General features: G+C 43.2%; 1 protein-coding gene across 2 annotated transcripts in view; it reads right to left on the reverse strand.

Annotated features, from left to right (window-relative positions):
* Positions 1–16,468, reverse strand: part of AK7 (adenylate kinase 7) — a 77,267-nt gene extending 60,799 nt beyond the window's left edge. For both annotated transcript variants that reach the window (XM_036882356.2, XM_036882355.2), the window contains exons 1-4: positions 16,328–16,468; positions 11,921–12,109; positions 5,770–5,878; positions 2,294–2,388 (exon numbers count right to left, since the gene is read on the reverse strand). In XM_036882356.2, the coding sequence (XP_036738251.2) occupies positions 2,294–2,388; positions 5,770–5,878; positions 11,921–12,109; positions 16,328–16,432 (498 nt within the window). In that variant the 5' untranslated portion in view covers positions 16,433–16,468. The remainder of the gene's footprint in view (positions 1–2,293; positions 2,389–5,769; positions 5,879–11,920; positions 12,110–16,327) is intronic.
* Positions 16,469–18,953: the final 2,485 nt, after the last annotated feature.

Here is an 18,953-nt window from a genome sequence, read left to right on the forward strand (position 1 = left end):
TATCCAGTCTACAGTCCATGCTCCAATTTTGTCCATTGTCCCAATAATGTTCTTTATGGCATTTTTTTCCTCTGGCACAGGGTCCAGTTGAGGATGGTGGATGGCAGTGAGTTGCCATGTCTTGTTAGCCTTCTTTATCTGCAGCAGGGGTTCAGCTTTCTTTCTTATACTGCCATTTTTTAAAGCCTTTAGGCCATATGCTTAATAAGATATCCTTCAATTTGGCTTTGAGTGAGGTTTCCACATGATTTGATTCAGGTTTCTATAAAGCAGATCTTGTTTCCTCTGTATACCCCCAACTACCTCTCCATCCCCTTGAATTATTTTGAAGCTAATTTCAGACATAGTATCACTTCATCCAAAAATACTCCACTGATTTTATTGCAGCTATATTTGTCAATGTTTTTTGTTTATATTTAGCATTACATGGTCTGGTTTAAGAAATCCTTCTATAATTTTTCTTAAAAAATTAAGATTTTGCTTTTTACTTTTAATGATGGGCTCTACCCAGAATTATCTTTTTGTGTGGTGTGAGGTAGAGAAGTTTTGGGAATGATGGAAATGTTCTACATTTTGATTGTTGTGGTGGTTACCCAACTGTATGCATTTGTCTAACTTGTATAGTAAAATGGGTTAATTGCACTATGTATAAATTATACCTTAATAAACCTGACTTAGGGAAATGCAAATTAAGACCACATTGAGAGGATGAGGACATGCATGTTTTCTTCAAGGGAAACCATCTTCTCCACTCTCAGCCCATGTAATTTAGGGCTCAAGTGAGTATGTGATCCCAGGTCTGGCCAGCCAGAGTTCTGCATTCTCCTGGCCACAGTGACTGGTTAAGGCCTGTGTCTTACAAATGGGACAAACATATTCCAAATCTCAGATGGGACAAGGCCAAAGTGGAAGTGAGAATTGAAGCTCTAGAGCTGCTGGGGACCAGAAGGAGGGGAACTTAAGAATGAAGCCTACTCAGAGGAGAAAAGAAGCAATAGAAGAGAAAAGAGTATGTGATTTTTGAGGGCATTATTTAAGCCTTTAGATCCAACTTGGCCTGAAGTCCATGATTGGACTTTATGAGTCAATAAATTCCCATTGTTGCCTAAGTCAGTATGAGATAGTTCATAACCGAAGGAGTGCAATCAGGCCAGCAAAATGGTCAGCCAGCCAAGTGACCACTGATTGTTTTGTAGCAGGCACTTTACTAGATGTGCTGAGGGAAAGAACCATAACAGGGATAAAATGACTGGTCTGCTCAGGCAAGTGAACTCTACAAAAACAGAACATGAACCCTCTGGTCCCTGACCTCAAGGATCTCCTGGTCCACCAGGTGAGAGATAATCCAACAAACAAATGGCCTTTGATGCAAAGGGTGAGAAATCCCTAAATATTTCCTTGTTGTAAATAATGTATTCTATTGGTTCTAACATGTACATTTTTTTCCCTACATTTTTCACATCTCTGAAATTTGAATGTGTCTTGTAACCAATGGCTTATTAAAACTGTAGTCAGCCAGGCTGCATTGATGCTGTCCTTGCTGGCGCCTGGGTGACCTTGACCTTGAATTTGTTCATATTGTCATCTCTTCAAATTGAGTTAAGTACTGCACATGTTGGTCTAATTGCCTTTTAAAATGTCTTTTAGATTATACAGTGATTCAGCACTGAAAACTGAAAAGGTAGTTCACAGGCACAAAGGCACTAGAGCAGAGGAGCAAATGTAAATCTGATATCAGCAAAGAAAATAAACCATGCTAGAAGAATGACTATAAGTACATATTTTCTTGCAAAGTAAAAACTATGTGCTTTATAGGAAAGGAAATAAATGACAGGACTCAGGTTTCATGCTGAGTTATTGTGTGGACAAAGACTAGATTGTAGATGTGATTCACACAAGTTGGTCTCTGAATATGAAGAAGTTTTGAGGATACTAACAACTGTAGTATTTTGCTTGTATTTTCCTCTTAATGTGTGCACAAATGTACATGACAAAAATATCAGGCTCAATAAGCCCAAAAGAGAGCTCTTTCAATAGGTTTACAATGAAAAGCATAAGTGGTAAGCAAGCATAGCTATAGTTTAACAGACCTCATTGTCTTTCTAAGTGGAATATAACACAATGGGGCCCTTGAGAACTGAGTGTGCTCGGTCACTGAATTTTGTTCAATGCTTTTTATAGCATAAGAGTACACAGTCCACTGTACAAAGTTCTCTCTGCATACAAATTACAAGGTATTAGGGTAAAACTTCGCATAAACGTTGTGTAAAGGAAAAGCTAACACGCTACTTACAGGGCCCAGTGGTTTGGATCGTGCCCAAGTCATCACTGTGGATATTAAAATAAACACTTTTCGCTTCTCAAAATGGCTGACCTCTTCATTCAGTGCTGTAGGGACAAAAAATAGAGCAGTTACAGTCCATGTGGACCTTGTTTTCATAATCATGTGTACTGTTGGTTACCATTGAGACTTTTCTTCCTTCCTCGGGGAACAGTTTAGGAGGAGGTGTCACTCGGATGCTCCACTGTCCTGTCCTCATTATGGTTCCTGCCACTCTCCCTCCAGCCACCTGACCTGTTCTGAGCCCAGCGCAAAGGCTGAGCCCTCTTTCTGTTTCCGGGCCTGTAGCAGTGTGCTTTCACGTCTGAGGAGGGCTAGTGGGAGGGACCAGCACAGCTGATGCTGTGGGAACAGTTCATGGGCTTTACTGGATTCTTGCCATTATGAGACAGGCACCCCTGTTATCTCTGCTTTACAGGCCAGGGAACTGAGGCACCGTGTGCTCAGAATCACGGGGGGCTGTGGCCATGCATGGAGGGCCTTGGTAAGGCAGGGATGCCTGGTGATGACAACCTGTAGGGATGGGAATAGAGAATAGTGGTGGAAGGAAAGGTGAGCATCCCATTACCGAAGGGTTTGTCATTTTCCAGGACTCACACAGTGAAGGACTGAATCTCCTTGAGTACCTCTGGCATGTGGTTGCACTAAGATATTTTTTATGATGTATGATTTCCCAGCAAAAAATAAATCCAAAGGGAGGTTTAATTACATTGTCAGGGGATCTAAGTGACACGGTTGTCATGGTGCATTTTTAGTCTTATGGGCTGATTCTTTAAATAAGCAAAACAAAATGCAGATATCCTCAATCTAATAAATGTGTGGAGTCTGGCCCTAAAGTGGGAAGGTTTTATTGAAGTAAGTGAAGAACACTGTGCCCACATATTAATCCCAAATTCAAGTGTTCATTTCAGTTTCAATTTTTATCCTACAAACAAAAATTGCCTCTTCAGTTTAATTTTGCTCTTCTACCCTTTCTGCCCCACCGTGCTTCAGACTGGCCTACTTTGCGAATGCTTGACACACTTAGAGGTCCTCTCACTGGGTTATTCTTTTATTTATGATCATTTTAATGGCTCTAAAGTGATCTGCTTGTTCACTTGTGAACAAGCATATTTTGTCCATATGTGCAAATGTTTTCTCTCATTTCAAATACTTGATTCTTTTCTCCTATGTCATTTTGCTTTTTCCTTTGATAGTATCGGTGAAAGGCAAGGTAGGAGAATTCTTTTATATTCAAACATTTTAAAATAATTTAATGAAACATTATTAAGAAGTAATACATATTCATTGCAAAAAGAACCGCCCCAAATCTAAGAATGTGTCTCAGGTAAAGTGACAATTCTCAACAGCCCCACCAATCTCCTGTCCCCCATGTGACCCTGATGACAGGCTGGAGGCCCCGGACTACACTTTCTTTCAGGAACACACACTCTGTATCTCAATGAGGTAACATACCTTTCCTCCAAATAGAGAAGTAAAATTTTTGAAAGTTTTCAAAGAAATTGGAATGAAGAAGGAAGCAGTAAAACATAGCCTAGGTTCTAAAACTCATGAAATGAAATGGAGTCAAAGTCTGAGAAAGTTATATTCCCTGGAGGGGCAGTGGGTGAAGAGGGTAGAGCTGAAGGTCATGTGTCACAGCAGGAAGTCAGCGACTGATGTCTAAAATTCAGTCAAAGGACATCAGAGATGCAGTGTAGCCCTTTTTATGTACTAAAAGGAAGAAGTGGGTTCAATGAGGTTCCTTTTGGAGAGTAGGAATGGGAAGGAAAGGAAATGCAGGGCATTGCTGCTTTTTATTCTAAGCCCTTCTATGCTTTTCAATTTTCAAAACATACCTGGGTTTCACTTCAGAAAAAATGTTAAAATTTTAAGAGAATTGAAAGTGGACATTATATAGAGAAATCAGTTTTCAAAGCCTGTCACAAAGTAAGATCTCAATAAACATTAGCTCCAATTATTCTTTGAGGTGGTGCAATAATTTTAGAAGGTTCAATTATACATCATCTCTAAGTATTTTGGAAGGGACAACATGCAGACAGTAGGCTTAAAAAAAAACTCTGTTCCAAAAGATGACACAATGTTCATGCTTTGGATTTATTTCTTACTGAATGACATCTAGGCATAAAGTTAGAAATGAGGAATCAAACATTCTGAGTTCCTGAGGAATCCCACACATCTACGGACAGGATTTCCCATCATTATTTCCCTGAATTTGGTACAGTCATTCCTGAGGCTCATTCCATTTCTTTGAATTTAAGCCAAGCTCTAGCTTTGCTGTTGATTTTATTCAAGGGTTGGCAAAGCACTGCCTACTTTTGTACATAAAGTTTTAATGGAGCCCAGCCCATTCATTTGCTATTGTCTAGGGTTGTGTTCTTGCCACAAAAGCAGAGTAGTTGGCTCAAAAAGCCAAAAATATTTATTTTCTGGCCCTTTACAGAAGTTTGCTGACCTCTGATCTAATCTGCCTAAAACAAAAATACTGAAGTAGAAAACATGCTGAAATGTAAAGTGCTCTGTGCCTTGGCTGTCCTGCTTGTCAAGAATGATGACCAAATAGGCTGGATTGCTGTCCCCTTGGCTGCCACTTAATGAGATGAATCATAAAAGACCAAATTGCTAAACCCCACCTTCTCCTAGACCTGAGGTCCTGAGAGTCTGTTACAGTTTTCAACACACTTTACAAATGTTAAGCATCCTCTCTGGAGGCTTCCCTGACCCTTACCATCAGGGAACATTGCTAAATTGAATCCAATCCTCACAGCTAGAAATAATTCCTCTGTCTTAAAGCCACATCCCTTATTGTGCCTTGAGAAAACGCCCTTCTCTGTCCTGCAGGTAGGCCCCCTATGTGCTTTAGCAATCTTGTAGGATTACAAGCGCCGGGAGGATATAACCTTTCTCTTATTTGTCTTTGTATCTTCCCAGTGCATTCAACCCCACCACCTTAAGCATTGCCTGTAGAATGAATGAAGGCTGAATTTTAAAAGTTAATGTTTCTTTTCTTTTAATGACTAAACTGTTTTATTTTTTCAGAAGCACCTATTGTTAAATAATGGAACGGAGGAGGCCGTTAGACTGAGGGGGCTCTGATGCCTTTGCAGTCTACATGAAGAGACTAAAGCCTAAATCCGTAAATGCCTCAAGGTTAAGAAGTCAAAACCTGAGGACAACCAATTCCAAACAGCTAAACAGGCTCTTCCAGTAAGGCAAATGCTTAAGCTCTAGCCAATCAAAACATTTCCTTGGTTTGCTTCCACCTTTGCTCTGTGAAAATCTTCCCCAAGCTCCCACTGTGGGGGTGCTCCTATCCCTCGCCAGTTTGGCACTGTCCAATTCAGATCAATTTTTGCTTAAATAAACTCAAAGATTCTAAAGTTGCACAAAAGCAGTGTCCCTGGAGATAAAAGATGTACCACACTGACCAGAGACTGCCCAGATGGCTTCCTCCACCCGCTGTGGATTCTCAGTGATGTTATAAATAATCACATCACACTCCAGCAGGCGCATGAGAAGGTCTTCGCGAGAGATGGCCTGAAAAAGAAAATTGACAGTCATTTGTCACAAGGAGCTAACAAAGTAACCTTAATATTTAGACGGAATGACAGTTTTCAAATTAGATGTGCTGCATTGATGAGTCCCACGGGAAGCATTTGCAGAAGGATTTCTATTTCAGATGAAATTTTGGCTCTCTTCCTTGTGTCGTTTTCAAGTAACAAAGAAGTTTATGAAAATAGCCGGGAACAGATGATTAAAAAATTGCATAATGATCTTAGGTACTATTTCTGCATGCTGTTTAAACCCCAACTCAGAAGGGAAGCATTAGAATACGCTGGAAGAAAATGTGTGAGGCATTTAAAACTAACTAAAACTCTAGGCAAGATTATTTGGGCAATTTCATATCACAGATCACTCAGAAGTGCTGATGAGTGATTAATGTGGGCTGTTTCAGAATCCTCAGGGTGGAATTAATCTGTTCACTTTCCAGACACAAGGCACCTTATTGCATTTGACAGTTGGGAATATTTTTAAAAGTACAGAAACTTTTAATGGTTAAGATATAAAGTTCTTATATTAAAAAACTTAACTTGGGTGATCATTGTGTTTTGACCAAGTTCCTTCCTGCGTGAATGCCATCACATGTCCTGGTATTGTAATACCATGGGTCGGTATTAAAGTAATCTAATCATAAAGGGACCCTGCATTTCCAAACCAGGATTTGCATTTGTGTTATTTCCATCATCCCAAGAATCAGATACTCCCCACGGTTCCTTGATCAGCCACATTAAAGCAGAACATTTCAGATCGATCTAGGTCACTTACTGCACAACTTGGCTGGAGAACAAAAGCTGCGTAAATGCCTTTCCTTGTGTGTGGACTACCTTGGCGAGGTTAATGCAACCTTGTTAAATGCAATGGCACAGATTGCTAGTTTCTCCAGCCGGGGTACTATGAGCCCTTTGCTCCCCTCTGTACTCATTCCCTAGGGTTGCTGTAACTAAGCACTGCAAGCTGAGTGGCTTGAACAACACCGATCTGCGTCTCACAGTTCTGGAGGCTTAAAGTCCAAGATCAAGGTGTCAGCAGAGCTGGTTGTTCCCAAAGGCTGTGAGGGAGACTCTGTTCCCTGCCTGTCACCCTGCTCCTGGGGGCTCACGGGCCATCTTTGGGGTTCCTTGGCTTGTTGATGCATCACCTAGGTCTCTGCCTTCATCTTCACATGGCAAGTCTGGTCCAAATTTTCCCTTTTTATAAGGACACCAGTCAGAGTGGATGAGGGCCCACACCAATGATCTCCTTTTAACTTGATTTCCTCTTTAAGGGCCCTATCTCCAAATAAGGTCACATTCTGAGGTCCTGGGTGTTAGGATTTCAGACGTACCTTTTGGGGGTTGGCACAATTCAACCCCTTATACCATTCGTTCAATTTCTTTTCTGGCCTGAACATGTGGGAGGGAAGACACTCTGAAGGTGTGGATCCAGATGTCACTTTGTACTTTGACAACAGGGTGACAGGATCCTGCTCTCCTGGGACACCTGGGACTAACACAGATTCAGGAATGGCACAAGGATGGAAGGAAGCAAGAACACTGGAGAAACTGAAGATGTGTGTTCCAGATGTGGTCCATGAAAAAGAAGATGAAGCATCTATGATCTCAGCTTGTGAAAGCCTGTGAGGGTGGTGTCCGAAGAAATCACGTATGCTTGTTAAATCATAGCTGGATTGAGTTAGGATTTGATTGATTTGAGAATAGTCATCCTGATTAGATGTTGAGGGACCACATTCATGAATTCACTTGTTCACTCAACGGACATTTGTGTGCCCTGTTTTTTGACCACAAGGATAGAGGCAAAAGTGAACAATACAAGGTTTCTGATACTAAGGAGCATTTTGTGTGTGTGTGTGTGTGTGTGTGTGTGTGTGTGTGTGTGTGTGTGTGTGTGTGTTGTTCTTGTTGGGAAAATTTTTAGCAATAATTATAGTCTCACATAGACAAACACACAAGCATATATGAAACCTTCATACAAAGTAGAAAAAGGCAACCTGCTCTTGGTGGAAAAATTATAAGAAGGCACCCACTCTGGGGCACACTGTAGCCAGCAAAACTTTTCAACCCCTACTCATGTCCTTAGCTGGATACTGTTGTGCAGTGTGCAACCTCTGCAGCCTTACATGGCAGCCCCCAATGCAGAAAGGGCTATTCTAGGTACATCTGAGGTTCAATGACCCAGGAGGAATATGTGGCATGGCTCATAGTAACTGATATTTGAGATGGATTGGAAGGGGGAATCTGAGCTCATTCAGCACACCTCGGGATGCTCAGAGGATAGTGGTTTGCTGAGTCAGGCACAGGCACCTTTCACAACCTGGACCAGCCTAATGTTTTCCACATTCCATTCTCTCTCACCTTTCATGCCATGCTTGCTTCTTCCTATTGGCTCTCCACAATCCATGCTGTAGCTATACTAATACTTTCTATTCCAAACCGTACACTTCCCCATGTGGTCCCCATTGCCTGGCATTTCCTTGCAACCTTATATGCCCGGAAAGCTCTACTCAGTCCTAGAGGCCCACCCCTAGTCCCAGGCTCCATGACCTCCAGACCAGTGGAGCCCAGGGGCCTCAGTCTTTGTGATAGGGAGGGGCGTGAAGCCCTATTTACATGGCTTTATAGACAAGACTGAGAACTCATCAAGTGCCCTTTCTGTCTGCTCTGGACACTGCTGTGTGCACCCATCACCATGTTTACTTTATGGCCACAGAGCTGCCAGTTTACATGGCAAAGACCCTGTTAGGCTGTGATCTATGTGTTCATATGTGCATCCTTAGGATGCTCAACACAGATTCACAGATTCAAATGCAAGTATTAATAGTGAGAGATGGTGGGGATCTGAACTAAGGCAAATGGCTATGAGTACGGTAAGGAGGCGCTGCATGCAGAACTATTGGGAAACCTGTGACCAGGAGGGTGTGGGAGGCAGGGGGAAACCCAAACCCACAGTGACACAGGCTTTCAGCCATGGTGGCGATGAATGCGTGATGAATGGCATCAAGGACACTGTTGGTTGTCTCCAAACATCCATTTTCTCTTCCTCTTTCAACAGAACCCCGATTTTGTTCAGGTTTACTCCTTCTCAGCCTGGGGAAATCAACTCCATCCTCTAGCTTAATGGATGGGCCTTACTGATCTAAGGGTAAGTGACTGGCTCAGAAATGGGCAAGTGACTCATTTCAAGATAGTGAGATTCTAGGAGATGCTATGTGGGGCTGCTGGAATGTCCGTCCTCTTTTCTCTGAGCCCTTCTGAAGCCCTCTTCATCAGGCTGTTGCTGTGGGTGAAGGTAAGGCCTGTTACCTGGACTGTTGCAGCCTCGCTGCCAGCCTGAGGATGAAGTCACCCCAGAGGAAGCGGAGCCCTGGAAGGTTTGGGAAAAGGAGCTGCAGCACCCCCCACCCCTCATGCCAGCCTTGAACCAGACCTTCCTGGAGACCACCAGCCACGTAAGCTGATGAACTTCCTCAGTTATTAAGCCAGTGTGCCTTACCGTTTTTCTACTACTTGTTGCCCAAACAGTCCAACTGATAAAGACAGCACAGTCCTTAATAAAAATTAGGAGTACAAAGAACAGAGTGGCTTTGAAGAGCAATGTAATACATTAATTTTGAGTACATTGATTGTGAACTGCCTGCAGGACTCTGGGGAAGTGGGCTCGGAGGCAGGTGGATTTTTGGGTCAGCAGGGCTGGGGAGAGATTTGAAAGGCACTGGCTCGTCTGGGGGAGCTGAAGCCAGAGCATCAGATAAGACTTAGGAAGGACACCTTTCAGGCGGAGGAGGGATCTCTGGGGAAATCTGCATCTAAAGGTGGAAAGAGAACAAGGAGCCGGGAAAGCACCCAGGAAGGAGCACTGGGGTGCACAAGGGAAGTCGGTGTAAAGGCTGCAGAAGGAGGTGGAGAGTTTCTCCTGGGGAGCAGGATGCTGCTGTTGGGAAGCCAGCACTGATCACACTGCCTGGGGCACACCCTGTGAAGCGTGGGGACACAGCCTTCTGGTGCTGGGCTGACCAGGGACGGGGGAGAGCAGGAGTGAGGCCTGCAAATGTGGCTGGGCTGCCCCTGAAGTTCAGAGGTGGCAGGGGCCGGGGCAGAGAGAGGCTGGTGACCAGGCGGGAGGCCAAAGTGTTTTTACAGTGGGAAAGATTTGAACATACGTATAAGCAGAAAGGAAGGAGCCAATGGTCAGTGACGACCCAGAAGAGGGTGAAAGGGGCAAGCGGTGAAGAAAGATCCCAAAGATGGTGGAGGGGACTCATTCATTCATTTCACAAATACTTATTGGGGGCCACTTCCTGCCAGTCGCTGTGGCTGTTGCAGAAGTTGCATGGATAAACAGCAGAATACGGTCATGCCCTCTTCTTCACTGGGAATACCTTCGAAGGCCCTTAGTGAATGCTGGAAACTGTGTATAGTAACGTACCCTACAGAGAGCCCTGTGTATACCTGTACGCACACACCTGGTGGCCACGTGTGTTAAGGAAGGAGCGGGGAAGCCCTGCAGGGGGCGCTCTCCCGCACTACCACTCCTCACAGCCTGCTTAGCCAGCAGGAAGAGGGGGATACTTCTTATCCCGACAAGGGACGACACTTCGCATGTAGAAATTTTATCTCCTGCTTTTAAAGAAAAGAAGAAAGATCGATTCCTGCCCTAGCAACGACGCTCTAACCCCCACCTGAAGCCAGTGAGAAACCATCACGACCTTAAACTCTTGTTCTTCAGTGGACTTCTGCTCCAAACAACCCTCCTCAATTTCCTCCTAAAAAACAATAAAAGCTGGCTTTCCTTTTGCGTCTTCGGACATGCCAGTGGTTTGCCAGAGTTCGCTTGTCCTAAGATGGATTCTGCTATTCCCGAATAAACTCATTTTGCTAGTGAAAAACCTATTGTATTTTTAAGGTTGACACTATGTTAAAGTTTCACTTACAGACAAGGCACAGTAAGAGATTAAAATAATAACTAATAATAATGTAGAACAGTTATAACAATATACTGAATTAAAGTTGTGTGAATGAGGTCTCTCTCTCAAAATATCTGACTGTACTTTCCTCACCCTTCTTCTTATGATGACATGAGATGATAAAATGTCTACATGATGAGATGAAGTGAGGTGAATGTTGCTGGTGTTGTGACATAGCGTTAGGTTACTACTGACCTTCTGACCGTACGTCAGGAGGAGGATCATCTGCTTCCGGACCACAGCTGACCATGGGTAACTGAAACCGTGTAAAGGGAGAACACGGATAATGGGGGGACTGCTGTATATGAGGCACAGTCTCTACTGTAAAGGAACTGATAGTTATAGTCGGTGCAACCCACGAGAGACAGATAATCACAATGGAATGTTCTGGGCAAGTACAGGATGCTATGGGAGTACAAGGTAAGAGCTCAGAATCTAGACTGGGAGTGGGGAAGAAGTTGGAATCATAGAAGTCTTCCTGGAGGAGACAACATCCTGAGTTAAATCTTGAAGAATGAAAAGGCTGGTTGGGGAGGGAAGAGGAAAAGCTATTCCAGGGCACAGCATGTGCAAAGCTGTACGGTAGGGTTTGGGAGGAGCAGGCAGGGTGGTGGGAGGAGTTGGCCTGGGAGGGAGGTACTTAAATGTCTCAGGATAAAGACTGCAGAATTTGTCATGTGGAGGCACACTGTTACTCAATAAGGCAGCAATATAATGCTATATTATTCCTGAATGGCTTATTACCAAAGGAGATTTCTTTTTCACAGACAGGGCCCACCATGGCCAGAACTGCATTGGGGTAACACAGGGTAGCACGTATTTAAACACAGTATAGAGAATTTTAGGAGTCTGAAAGACCAGACTAGATCTATCTTTCTGAGACTATCTAACTTAAATTCTTTGCTTCAGGCACACATTTATTTTTTACAAAGTGGAGGCACAGGTTGTTAATCTTCATCAGAGGAGAAAGACCTGCCTCCTCTCTGTCTCTCACCTTCTTCTAGCCGTAGGCGTAGAAAAACCCTTGGTTTACTCCTAGAAAAACCATCTAGACTTACACAGTATGTCTCCACGGCAAAATCAGGCCGAAGGTTTTCGGGCTTGGAAAGCGTGCCCACAATCTGAAACGTGCCTTCCTTCCTTTTGGTTGATGAGGCTTCAGGCGTGGCTGACTTACTTTCATCTTCCTCCTCCTCCTCTTCTGTAATTTCTTCAAGTGAAGCCCCAGCTACACAGTTGGATAGGAACTGCAGGAAAACAGAAATTTCCCAAAGACTCAGAACAACTTAGAGTAAGGGCAGTCAGTGAATGGTGATCTAAGACTAACCACTACTGGGAGCTTGATAGAAGCACCGCACAGACAAAGCAGATGAGTTGTACACTGGTATTATCTCATCAAAACTGATCTGATTCCCACAACAACACAGTACTGTTATAACTCCCCATATTACAGATGAGGAACTGAGGCCCCGAGAGCTGCAAGAACTTGTGAAGGATTACCCTGCTCTAGCAACAAGCAGAGCTGAGCTATAGGCATGATGTTTTGTCCTGTCCAGTACTGAGGTAGGAAAGGAAAACGGCAGGGTAAAGCAGACAAAGGCTTGAGCTAGCTGGACTAGCCTGATACGGGAGAAATGGGCAGAGAGGCCTGAGAGAAGTCTTGATGTGGTAGGAACTGGCTCAAACTATATACCAAACCAAGATGGCATCAGATTTGACTTGGAAAAGACCTCAAATTTCATTAAAATGTCATTTACATAGTAAAAGCTACACTCATTGGCACCAGAACAGTTTACAATCATCGTGACAATCCCTGAAAGAGACCTAGTAAGGAGAAGCACCCCCTTTCTAAGCATCTTCCTAGGAAAATCATGACTATTCCACCCCATACTTCACATACTCATATACTTCTAATAAAAGAACTAATGCTGACCCCCCACTCCAGGGGCTACTCTGCCTATGGAGGAATCCACTTCATGTTGCTGCATATTCTATACTTTCTATATCTTAATAAATATGCCTTATGATCTACCTGGCTCATATTTGATTTTTCTCCAGCATGTGGCCTAGAACCCTCCCCTGCAGTAGAAGCCTCATGCTTTCCTCTGCAATACTAGAAATGTAGAAATAAAACATGATTCACACAGGTGATTTAAATTTGCTAGCTGCCATATTAACAGAAGTAAAAAAAAGGTTGAAATTAGTTTAAATGATATTTTATTTAACTTAATATATTAAAAATATTATCAACTTAATGTAATCAATACAAAAATTATCAATGAGATATTTTCTATTCTATTTCATAGTAAGTCTTTGAAATTTGACATACATTTTACCCTTACGGTACATTTCCATTTGGACTCACCACATATGGATGTTCAAAGCCACATGTGGGCAGTGGCTACTGTAATGAATAATGAAATCAAATGAAGTTGGCAAAGTTTCCTTTCTTGTTTTATAAGTTATCCTTGGGGGTGTTTTATGTAATGTTATAGAGTTCTTATATATGTATGTCTATATGCATATTATATAATGTATTCATACATAAATAAAAATAATTTTATTTTAATCTATGTAAATAACCATGATTTTATCACACCTGGGGAGTAAAAACATACTGAAACCAAACAAAAAAAAGTCCCACTTCATTAATTTTGATAAAAAACAGTCCAGTCAGTATGCAAGGATTCTATTTCTCCCAAGTATGTCAGATACATTTTCATTTACCCTTTAAACATATGTATTCAATTTTGTTATCCCAGTTCACAGATGAGGAAATTGATGCCCAGCAGTAAGCTGTGCAAGGACACGTGGACAGGGAGGGGTGAAGGTGGGACTTTTGAGACCAGAGGCTGCTCATGAGCCAACTGACACTGTGCCCTCCCAGAGGCTGGGGGCAAAGGGGGCGTGGGGGCATTGCTCACCTGCACCATTAGTCTGAGGACAAGAGACCTGGCTTCCATTTCTTTTATATGCTTCATATTCCCACTGCCATGTTACTTAATACAGATAGTGGCAATTACCAGGAATCCAGGAATCTGAGCAATAGAGGTCCTGGGTAGTTAAGGAATAACTGGAAGACTCTGTTATTGATAAGCTTTTCAGAAAGATCTCTACAAACTAAAAGAAAAAGTTTATTATAAAAGTATTATGCTGTAAAAGATAATCAGAGTTCAAAAGGGAGGGAAGTAAAAAGCTAAATTCTCTTCCCTCCCTCCTAATCTGAATCGTGTCACCTCCTTATTAACCACTCCAATGGCAACCATTGGACTTAAAATATAAACCAAACTCCTGACCCTGCGTGACCTGGGCGCAGGTTCTTGCCTCTGCTTCATGAACTTAGGCTACAAATACCAATGGAGTGCTGACCATGTGTGAGGCCCTGTAGTGGCTAGGCAGAGCCACATTTAAAAAGTATTAAAAACCGTATTTAAGGACTGCATTGCTATAAAGACATGCCATCTTTGACTCTAAAATTAAATTTGCTTCTTTCTCACTTCAAAAGAAATTAAAACATTTGTGTGGGCCCCGAAGTCCCATGTACCCTGGGCACTGGGTCTTCTGCACCTGTGAAGCCAGCCCTGGACCCCCTGGTTCACCGCATTCTAGCTTCTGACTTCCGAAAATGCCAACCTGACTCCCGCCTCAGAGGCTGTGCCTTTGCTGTGCCCTACGGGGACTAGTTCCTCAGGCTCGATCCTCGTCCTGTGTATGTCAGTTCAAATGTCACCTTTCAGGGGAGCCCTTTCATGCAACTCTGTTTATAGGCCTTTCAGTCAACATCTTATGTTCTCTGTCTTTCAGAATACTTACCACACGCTGAAATGCTTGTTTATTCTAAAGATTGTTTATTGTCTGTCTCCTTCCTGAGAGGCAGGGTCCTCCAGGGCAGCACATGTTTTGGTTTTATTCACTGGGTAGTTGTCTGTGTCTGCCATTTGCTAGGTGCTTATGAACGACTGAATCCCATCTGGCAGAGGTGATAACAGTTAAGTGTCTTGTGTTTCCTTGGAGACATTTTCTGTGTATAGATTATCTGTCTACCCATCTTCTCTATATCTGTATCTACCTTTCTGAAAGGCACAGATAAAAGTTCACAATATACCTGTCTTTTTAATGCTTCCCTTCTTGAGGAAAAAATTATTATATTTCTAGTTTTATTTGTGTCCTTGTTCTTTTCCCCCCACTTTTCTGATAATATGGAAGATACATCATGTGTTTTTAGTCCCTTCTAGTAGGTAAATATCACATATAATTACAAGGTATATGTAAAATATGCAATTTTTACAATAAATTATACATCTAAAGCTATATTTTGTTGACTGATCAACTTTAGATGGTGTACTGGGTTGAACTGTAACCGCCACCCCCATTCTCCCACCCCCAGTAAATTCCTGTTCACCAGGAACCTGCGAAATGTGACATTATTTGCAAATAGAATCTTTGCAGATGTAATCAAGTTAAAGTGAGGTCATACTGGTCTAGAGCGGGCTCTACCCAATGACTCATGTTCTATGCAAGGAGGCAGATTGGGCACCAAGACGCACTCAGGAGAGAACACCGTGTAAAGACAGAGGCAGAGACGGGGCTGAGTCTACGAGCCAAGTTAAGAGAGCACGAACAGATGCTCCCCTATAGCCTGCCAACATCTTGATTTTGGACTCCTGGCCTAAAGAACTAGGAGAGAATAAATTCTGTTTTAAACTCAGTTTGTGGTAATTTGTTATTGCAGCCCTAGGAAACCAATACAGAGGGTATGAACTATAGCCTTGTCCTATTGTAGGCAGCCCATGTTGTCTGAAAGTGTTATCATTAGCTTCATGGATGAGGGTAAAGTAAGATCAGTGAGTCCTACTTAGGGAGATAATAAAATTATGGCTTTCTTTAAACTACTGGATATTTTAAGATGAAGGGTTCCACGGTCCTCTTTTTTAATATCTTCCTTTTCCAAGACTAAAGATGAAGAAGGGTGAGGAAGCTTAGTGGGCCTCAGGGCCCCAAACAGTGGCTGGCCCATAATAAACGGTAGAGCGGTAGGTTGAAGGGATGGATGAATGAAAAATGCTTGGTGGGTGATACAGCCATTGGACTTATCTGTCAGTTGTCTGCTTCAGATGCAGCGGGGAGGGGAAAGAGAACCTAGTTAGGAGGCTGGAGACCTGGGCTCTATGTCCAAGTCCTGCCTGCAACTCGCTATGTGATCTTGGGCAAGTTCCTCCCTCAGGTTCCCCTCGTTAACAGGGGAGGGCCCACGGCCAGACAGGCAATCAGCAAATACCTCGGCCTCCAGGTGGGGCGCTTGCCCAGCCTGGATGCCGACGGGGATCCAGGGGGCATTGGCTATGCCCAAGACGAGGGACCCTACCTCAGGGGAATCCCTGTTCGGATCCCGTGGCGGAGGCCTTCGCTAGATTTGGGGGCTGGGTTCGGGGGCTGGAGTCTTGCTGTAACCCGCCGCTGCTCACCTTCCCGATGTTTCTGCTGCTGTAAGAGTCCAGCAGGTTTATAAACACCCTCTGGATCCGGATAACTTTCTCCGTCGAGGCAGCAACTTCCTCTTCTTCAGCCATGGTGGGAGCCACGCTGGTTGCTAAGGAGAAAGCGTCCTTTTGGTTGTCAAGGAGGTGGGGCGAGGCTCTGAGGACTCCACGCGAGGTCGGCTCTCCGGGGGCGGGGCCAGGCGCTGGGCGGGGCGTCCCGGGGCTGGGCGGGGCCGCCTGTTCCCGCGCCCCGGGGGTTCTGCCTGCCTAGGCAGCCAGGCTGTGTCCCAGCGCCAGTGCTCTTGGTCTGGCTGCCGCTGTCGTGCAGCCGGGTTCCCGCTCTGCTCCGCTACACACCGTGTGCCCTTTGGCAGGGCACATCCCCTCTCTGAGCCTCTCACCCCACCGTGCAGAGAATTGCTGCTTGGTCCACGGGCTCAACTGGTTATGGGCTGTTTCAGAGACACAGGGGCTGTGTGATCTCTGTTCCTTTCATCCCTTTCATTTGGAAACGCTGGAAACACGTCCCAGTGTCCACTTGACAGGGAGGACTAAAAATACTGATAAATCTGATAAAAAGGTAAAAGCCCACAGCCTAGGCCACCCTTGAAATGTTGAAGTTAATTAACGTGACATAAGAAGAGATGTTGCCATGGAGTTTCGGGTCCTGGGCATCCAAACAACACCGTGGGAGGTCCCCACTGTGCAGAATTGCTACTTGGTCCACGGGCTCAACTGGTTAGGGGCTGTTTCATAGCAGTTTTAGGAAGACCTCTGCAGGTGGGCTGGGATGGGGTGGGCTGGAGGCCACTGGGCTGTGGATCCACCACATTCACAAAGGGATGGCATTGAGACTTGTGATCTTTCCAAATGAGTTATACATGCAATTGCCAACATAAACCAGCAAACTAAAAGATGACATTCAATTTCTCTTACCATGGACCACAAAGGGTGTGGTGGAACTACATGTTCCACTGTTATTGTGGAATGGCCTGATTCTATTGAAATATTTTTGTACTTAAACATTAACTTGTTAAATGTAAACGTTTCACAGATGCAGCAATTTTTTTTGTAGCTTACAAAAAAATTAAATGCCGATTGCCTCAAAAAATGGAGGTGATTCAAGATATCCAGACAGGCTTGAAGGCTCTGGGAACCCAGGAACTCAAGAGATTTGGTTCTGAGTTTCAGCTCTGTCGCTATTTGTGGGAGACTGGGACAGTGTTTTAACCTTTCCCAAGCTGTTAAATTGACTGTAAAACAGGAGTGAAACCACCAGCCTAATGGGGCTTTAGGATTAAATAAAGATGTATATGAAAATCATTTTCCGAAGTGGTCCTCTAACATAAACTGCATTTTGTCTGGAAGGCTAAGTGAGGCACACTCCTATAAATGGGAGCCTTTTCATTCCATTTTCTTTTTTTTTTACATGTGTCCCCACCCCCTTTTCTTTTTTATATTGCACATGTCTCAGTAAAACTTGCTTTGATAAAAATAATTAACACTGAAAACCTGCAAACTCAAATTTGGGAACAGCTTGCTCATAACATTTTTTTAAGAATTACTGATGAGATGTAAAAATATTCATGCAAGACCAATATAAAACATGATGGGAGTAAATATTCTTTAGCATTCTTTCAAATGACTTAGTAAAATATTCTAGAATTCACTAGATGCTTCATTCCCAGATTTTTAGTTTGTCCCTACCTTATGCAGTTAAGCAGGTAAGTACTTTGAAAGTTATTCAACTGGTTATGCTATTAAAATATATTTCACCTTTGTTTCGTTCTAATTATTTACACTATTGATAACAGGTAAAAGAGTTGGCATCATAGTTACAAGGGGTTGGCTCCTAGAGAACTTTATGTCTATCATATTGCTAGACAGAATCTATTAATTCTATCAACTAACATACCTTTCTTTTACTGCTATTCCTTTCCCCTTTCAAAATCAGTTTTTATGTATCTACAAAACTCAGGTGATGCTTTTATTGACATGTACTATATGGGGACTGTGTGTGGACTCAAAGACCTGGATTCTGACCCAACTCTTGATCGTAGGTAGGCTGCTTGAGCAAGTGCCTCAATCTGGCCATCTTATGTCATTCACAATAAAGGGGTTGAAGGCAGTTCTAAAATTGATGTGGCACATATCAGAATCCCAGAGTTTTCCTACCTCGCTCCCCTTTAGTAGTAAAACAGCACATTTTGCATTTTTGAATACTGGTGAGAAAATAGTACCACGTGTGATGGAATAAGCCAATGAACAGTACTGATTTGCTGTGTGGGAAATACAAAGATTGATTTTAGACCTGGAGGAAAGGTGGCACGAGTGTCATAACAGGAAATGAGACAAGCACTCTTCTCTCTTTATAATCCTACTGCCTCTTCTGGGATCCTGGGCGTGGACACAAGTGAGCATGGCTTGGTACTTTAGCCAGAGAAAAAGGTTCTTCAGCTAGTTTACGCCCCATACCTATTGTGCTTCCCCCTCCAATTAGTACATAGAAACTAATGTAGAAAATGTGAGAAAGTATAAAGAAAATGAGAATTATCTTCAATCTTGTGATGACTATTAACTTTGTACAATATTTTACTTCATTTTTCCTTAA

Source organism: Manis pentadactyla, chromosome 11 (genome assembly GCF_030020395.1).
Source record: "Manis pentadactyla isolate mManPen7 chromosome 11, mManPen7.hap1, whole genome shotgun sequence".
Classification (NCBI taxonomy): domain Eukaryota; kingdom Metazoa; phylum Chordata; class Mammalia; order Pholidota; family Manidae; genus Manis; species Manis pentadactyla.